We start from the raw sequence: 6,996 nt of genomic DNA on the forward strand, positions 1-6,996 counted from the left end.
GTTGGCTCATGTCCAGCTTTTCACCCCTAAGAACCCCCAATTCCTTCTCAGCAGAGCTGCTCTCAGTGAGTTTTCCAGTCTGTGTTCTCCAGTTCTTCTCATGTCTGGGATTGTCCAGACCCAGAGGCAACACGGGGCACTTGGACTTGTTGAAATTCATGAGGTTCTTGTGCCCCGGATGGCACCCTGTCCTTCAGGTATGTCACCCACACCACTCACCTTGCAAACTGGCTGCGGGTGCACTCAACTCCCACTGTCTGTGTCCTTGATAAAGATACTAAAAGCTCCAGCCCCAAGACACAGCCCTGAGGCACCGCCTTTGTCACCTGTGTCCATGTAGACATAGTGTCAATGGCCACAGCATCCTGGCCGCGCCCGTCCAGCCAGTTGTTATAATCTACCCTTGAAATCTGGACACAGACCCATCGTGGATGATCCAATTACCAAGGTTTCCTACTTTTTACACGACCTCCCCGATGACAGCTCCCTCCGCTGTCTATGGACAACACCCACACCCCTCAGGAACTCTTAATTTTCTTCTATTTTTGAACCAGAAAAGAGATAGCTCCACCGAAATGGAGCCTCAAAAAATTTCTCGACACTCGTGCCTGTTCCTCTCCACGGAAATCTTTAGTAAAAGGCGAAAGATTTATACGATCTGAAGAGAAACCAGAGTATGCCACCATTCTTCCTCGCGCATATGCCGTCCCTCCGCTGTCTCTCTCTAGGACACGGCGACTATGGGGCGTCTCCATCGGCTCTCCCGCCGCCCCGGCCTGTTCCCGTGGCAGGGACATGGATCCAGCCCGCGCCCGGACGCAGAAGTCCCGGGAACAGGGGCTGAAAGCGCGACCGGGGCCGTCCCGCCGACGCGCGAGGCACACTGGGTAAGGCAATAAATCTGAATACTAATGCAGGATATGCTAATGAACCCAGCGGTGCACATCGAGCATGCAAATGATTATGACGCTATCACGACACGCAGCTCATGTGCGCGAGGGCTGTTGCGCTCCCTCGGCCCCGCCGTGGGACGCCGGGCCCTGGGCCCTGTCCGGAGGCGTTCGCGCGGTGACCCGCGGGGCAGGAAGGACGGGCCTGCGCCAGACAGACCCCCGACAATGCCCACTTCGTTCGGGGCCCGCGGGCAGAGCCGCCCCCGCAGGCCGCCGCCATTGCCCACTGCCTCCCCTCGGCGCCGCCGCGTTTCCAGGCAACGGCGCGCGCCTCGCGCTGGCGGCGTGGTGACGTCACCGCCTCGCGAGAGCTCGCCCCGCCAAGCCGCCCCGCGAGCTTCCGCCCCGCCTCTTTGCGCCGGTGCCGCACCATGGGTGAGTGGAGAGACCCGGGGCCTGCCGACATCCGCCGCCATCCCCCCGCTGCGCTGCCGCATCCGCCCCAGTCCCTCACCGGGTGGCAGCGGGGACTGCCGCTGGCCTGCGCCGTCTTCCATCGGGGGCGGCTGCGGTAGTGCCGAGCCGCTGGCGGGGGGAGGGTGAGCGGGCCCAACATGGCGGCTGGTGGATGATGGGGGCGGGCGGCTTCGTCTCGGTGTGCCTTGATTTCCTGCAGATCCCGAGCGCTGGGCTTGCTCTTGGTGTCTGCTGCAGATGAGCAGATGCGGGTGAGGTGGAACAGCGTCCAGTGAACTCAGCAGGAGGGGTGCGGGCTGGCACTGTGTAACACTTAACAAGTTGGCGGCTTGTGCCCTTGCGGGAGGTGGCGTGTTGTGCAGGGATGGTCCCCGTTGGGGGCCTAGCAGGCTGAGTTGATTTGGGGTGTCTTCCGTAGGGACTCAGCGGACAGGGGGGATGGGGGTCCCTTCCTATAGCAGACCCACCACATCCTGCCAGTAGCGTAGGATGACTGCTGTAGTGTGCCTGTGAGATCGGCATCGGGCAGAGAGTGCCCAGCACGCGAGGTACGTTGGGAGGCAGCTTCCCAAAGAAGACACAGAAGAGGGGTCTGTGTTCTTTATACAGCTCTGCTGGAAGGGATGTGTTCGGGGCAGATCTGAGTATCAATGATGAAGCTTCTCTAACTGCTGCATAAGGCTGAGTGCACTGTGCGGATACCAACCTTGGAGAGCTGAGGACTCAGAGCCGTGCCCTGCTGCTGCAGCCAGGCGGGTTCGTCCCACCCTCTGACCACACTGCTCTCCGTTCAGGTATCTCCAGGGACAACTGGCATAAGCGTCGCAAGACTGGGGGCAAGAGGAAGCCCTACCATAAGAAGAGGAAGTATGAGTTAGGGCGACCTCCCGCCAACACTAAGGTGAGTGATTGGGTGAGGGTGGTCAGAACTGTGTTTTCAAACTCGAGTTGCTGTTCTTGTGCTGTTAAAGGTTTAAATGCATGCTCTGTGGTGTGGGGTTGAATATCTAACACTGCTTCTCTAAAGGTGGTATTTGCCCCTCTGCTGATGGAAAGCAGTGATACATTTTTGCAGTAAGAGGCAATTGGAGTGATGAAGCTTTGACCTTAGGTAGATGCAACAGACCGTTCTGGTCAATTACTGCATCTGCCGGTGCTGGGCTTTGTCATAGTTACACTGACCACATTGCCTTCGAGGTTAGGATTGTGCTGGGCTCCTGTGAGGGCCATGCAGCACCATCAGCAGCCTGGTGTTTATTTTTGATTGCAGATTGGCCCACGCAGGATTCATACCGTGAGGGTTCGTGGGGGAAATAAGAAGTACCGAGCCCTTCGGTTGGACGTCGGCAACTTCTCCTGGGGGTCAGAATGTAAGTACATGGTGAGCCTGCTGCGTGGAAGAGAAACCTGTGCTGGTTTTCAGTACTGCAGCAGAGTAGAGGGATGCAAGCATGGATTTGTGGGCTTTGATTGAACATCCTGGAGCTTGCAGCTGAAGCAGCATGCATGGTGATGATGATAACTTTGACTTTATGTGACTTTAGGGGACTTGGATTTCCACTAAGTTCACAGTGATAGGAGTGTCATAGTTACACTGAATGACATGCTTGCCTTTTTATGGGGGAGGGGGGCTGAAGAGGGTCTGAAATCCTAAATATGAATAGTTCTTCATAAATGCAGGTTTGTTCAGCAGTGAATATGGTTACTGAAAGGTAAGTGATGCTGTGCAACAGAGAAAGGTGCTGAGGATGCTTGTGAGGCCTGACCAGAGGACAGTATTACATTAGCATGTGCCATTTATTTCATATTCCTGTTTTGCTGAGCAAAAGTGGGAATCCTAGAAGCAAGAGGGGAATCTCTCATATTTTCCCTGAGGAAGGTGGGTTTTCTTTGATCTACAAACTGACAACACTATCACTTGAGCCTGGGCCCAGTTAGTGTTCCTGAGTAGGACGGTAAAACACCAGTAAGGAAGGTGGTGGGTTAGTGACCTCCGTGGTGTGAGGGGACAGGATGTGCTTTCAGTTATCTCAGAGCACTGTCTGTGCAGTGAAAAGTGCCATTACAGTCAGTATTGCACATGTGAAGAGGCTGGGCATGCCTTGTGACAGGGACGAGGTACATCGGTGAGGGGAGAAGACCCATCTTGTGCATGACCTTTGCATATGTGGAGGGCTGTTTTCAGGGCAAGTGACTGCTAAACAGTCAAGTCTAGTAGCTAAGACTGCATGATTCAGGTGGGTCTTGGAAGGGTGAAAACACCAGCTTCCCCTCTCAGTTTATTCATAACCCTCACCCTAGAGAAATTATTTCTGGAATGTGTTGCAGAGCAGTCCCGCTTAGTATGGCTTAATTCAGTAATTCTAGGAAGTGCATATAGCATTGAGCCCTGTGTGCAATGTTAGTTGGCATCTGCTGATCTTGCAGTCTAGAAATTCTATTTTCTAGCATTGCTTAGATATTTTTGAGATGAGTTTCAGCAAGGCCACTGATCCTGGTTTTTCATGTAGGAGGGATTTAATTTCCAGGTGTAGATTTCTGTCCTAACAACAGAAAGTTTGACTGATGAAAAATAGATGCATCTTTTAGTTATGTTTAGTTCAGTGCCAGGCAGGCTGGAGGACCCTGGATGGGATGTTGAGTGTGAAGTTATTTAAAGGGTATATGTGAGATGCTGTATACTCAGCTGTCTGATCCCTGTAGGTCTGAACTCGTGCTCTTCTTTTGAAAGGCTGCACTCGCAAGACCAGAATTATTGATGTTGTGTACAACGCTTCCAACAACGAGCTGGTGCGGACAAAGACCCTGGTGAAGAACTGCATCGTGCTCATTGACAGCACCCCGTACCGGCAGTGGTACGAGGCTCACTATGCCCTGCCCCTCGGACGCAAGAAGGGCGCCAAACTGGTACGCCTGGGGTTGTGCTTCTGGCTCCTGGCAGAGCAGAGTGTGCCCTGCCAGGGGCAGTTACCCATCCTGAACAGACAGGGCCTGCCAGAAGAGGGGTTGGGTACCCAGAAGTGCTGGCATTGGTTATCCGAGCTGTGTTCCCATAGGTTCCCAGGATAAGTCTGGCTCTCCTAATGGGGTGCTCAGTTCCAGGAGCTCTCCCTGAGGTGTTACACCCATTTGTGCACAAGGACCTGCCTGTCGAAATCTTTGTCTTCTAATGATGATACCTTTGTCCAGTTCTGCTACTGAAGGGAGAGCGATGACAATTTAGGATGCTGAGGAAGACTTTGCAGGTCGGGTTCTTGTGCTGGTGAGAAGCTTGGGGATTGCTAATTAAACTTAAGCATGTTTTTAAGTGTCTCGAAACTATGCTGAGCCATTCATCTAAGAATCAAACCCTGAACTGCTAGAAGGTATTTAAAACCCCACATGTAGCATTCAGGTTAATCCTTGCATTAAAAGCAAAGCACTTCTCATCTGAGTGCTGTGTAGTGCAGAAGCAGGGGGAGAGCTTGTAACTTGTCTGCCTGGACTTGCACCACACCCAAGCACTTTAATTATTTCTGCAGAGGGAAAGAGTATTCACTGATTTTTGTAGGAGTATTAATTCACCAAGGAAACCTTTGCAGTTTCATTGACTTGAGATCAGCCTTCCCTAGGGCATTGTGTTCAGTTGCCAGCAGTGATTCTGGTTAGCAATGTTTCATTTCTTGGTCTCAAAAGCGAAATGCAGCACCTGGTTCTGTGAGATCCAAGTATTTGTACTTTGGCCAGGTATGACTTGGAAAACAGTACAGTGCTGAGAATACAAGGGTCTCCTTCATCATAGTGGAAAACACCTGTGTTAGTGGAAGGTGGCCATTTGTTTAACAATTTTTTTTGCCTTTTCTCTTGGGTTCAGACTCCTGAAGAGGAGGAAATACTGAACAAGAAACGTTCAAAGAAGATCCAGAAAAAATACGATGAGCGAAAGAAGAATGCCAAGATAGCAAGTATTCTTGAGGAGCAGTTCCAGCAAGGAAAGCTACTTGGTGAGTCCCTGGCAGCATTAATGTAACTTGTACTTTCATCTTCTCCAGAGATAACCCACTTGTGGCAGGATGGGGAAATCTGCCTAGCCAGGCTCCTGCAGTTGGTAATTCCTGTTTGGGCTTTGAGAAAGAAATGGGTCTCAAGACTTGCAAAATGGGCAAGTGTGTGTCAGAAAAATGTGCTGCAGGCATCTAAGAGCTTTGATGTTTCAAGCTCTGGCAAATAGTTGAGTGAGTGTTCTGAAGTCTTCTGGTGATGAGACCTTTGTCCAGTTCTGCTACTGAACCCGAGCGATGACATTTGGAGATCTGAGGAGGACTTCATTAGGGACTGAGCAGCAGCGCAGGTTCCAGAGCACAGTACCTCAGGAGGGGCTGCTGATGTATGCACATGAACTGGGGACTCGGTTACTGAAGAGCTGCTCGTCTGTGCTGCTGCAGAGAGGCTGCGTGCAGTGTTTGTTCTTTGGTGTGTGCACTGGGGTGGGGAATTGCCAGACTTTAACTGGATGACTTCTCCTTGCAGCCTGCATTGCCTCCAGACCTGGACAGTGTGGCCGAGCTGATGGCTACGTGTTGGAAGGCAAGGAATTAGAGTTCTACTTGAGGAAGATCAAGGCCAGAAAAGGCAAATGAAAAGCTGTTGTGCTGAGAGAACGAATAAAACCCAGAGTCTACTACCATAACAGGTTGTGTGCTCATTTGTGTGTGCAGTGTGGAGGGGGCTTCTGTAGCTCCACCTGCATTGTAAAATGTGAAGGAACATGGAACTCTAGGAATCCCTGAGCCCTTTCATGTCTTCAGGCAAAACTTGACCCTGCATGTGCTCAACTAAAACATCTCCGTGGGTTCTAAGTGACTTAAAGGACCAAGTATGTGTGAAAAAGTTGGAGAATGTCCAGTACTGGCAGCCTATGAGCAGGAGGAAGGTGCAAGTGCCCACCCCCTTTAAGAGTTCTGGGTTCCTGGGAGCTCCTGAGGTCTGTCTGGGCCCCCCTGTTCCTGTGCTGTGTTAGGTCAGCATGTGCTGTGGTTGGGGTGTTGGAGAGGTCAGTGGGGAAATGGGCTAAGTCTGGCTGAAAACTTGGCTGTTACGCCTTCAGCCTCTGCAGCTGGTAACTCGTGCGTCTGCCCTCCACATTACACGAGCTCCCGTCCCCTGGTTCAGGCCAGCAGCCCCTTTTGGTGTTTCCTGCCTGGTTGTACAATTCCCGGCAGGATCCAGTATCTTTTAACCAAACTAGGTGGCACTGCTTAGTGACCAGCTGGTCTTTCCCTGACCTCCTTGGTCTCATTCCAGTGCAAGATCAATTCCTTCTAGCAGAAGGGCCAGGCTCACATCATGGTCTGTCCCTTTCGAAAGCTGGATACAAACTCCAGCTTTCTGTCCTGTCACTTGTGGTGGAATTGGAAAGCTGTGGTGAACAAAAGCTCTTCTGGATGTTTTGGGCTGATGGTGATACTATTCCTAGAGGCTTATGTCCTTAAGGAAAGTAAATCTCTGCAAATAGTTGCCCTTTTTGCAGGTATTGGGGGAAGTCAGGAGCCCATCTGAGGGCCGGCCCTGTGCCATGGGACAGGCCAGGCTCACACACCTTGTGCCTGTCAGGTGAACACACCGCACACTTCATGCCATTTCTGTA

The 6,996-nt window shown here is 51.9% G+C and overlaps 1 protein-coding gene across 1 annotated transcript; it reads left to right on the forward strand.

The window, feature by feature from the left end:
- The first annotated feature begins 1,280 nt into the window (after window positions 1-1,280).
- Window positions 1,281-6,039, forward strand: RPS8 (ribosomal protein S8). Its single transcript, XM_082287357.1, has 6 exons — window positions 1,281-1,328; window positions 2,165-2,271; window positions 2,641-2,740; window positions 4,102-4,277; window positions 5,224-5,353; window positions 5,880-6,039. Exons 1-6 carry the CDS (start codon window positions 1,325-1,327, stop codon window positions 5,987-5,989), a joined length of 627 nt encoding a protein of 208 aa, XP_082143483.1. The 5' UTR covers window positions 1,281-1,324; the 3' UTR covers window positions 5,990-6,039.
- The last annotated feature ends 957 nt before the right edge of the window (window positions 6,040-6,996 follow it).

Source organism: Coloeus monedula (assembly GCF_965178545.1).
Source record: "Coloeus monedula genome assembly, chromosome: 9".
Lineage (NCBI taxonomy): Eukaryota > Metazoa > Chordata > Aves > Passeriformes > Corvidae > Coloeus > Coloeus monedula.

Coding starts and splice junctions, on each gene's coding strand:
- RPS8 (XM_082287357.1), top strand. Junction 2,272..2,640: donor GACCTCCCGCCAACACTAAG/GTGAGTGATTGG, acceptor TTTTGATTGCAG/ATTGGCCCACGCAGGATTCA. Junction 4,278..5,223: donor GCAAGAAGGGCGCCAAACTG/GTACGCCTGGGG, acceptor TCTTGGGTTCAG/ACTCCTGAAGAGGAGGAAAT.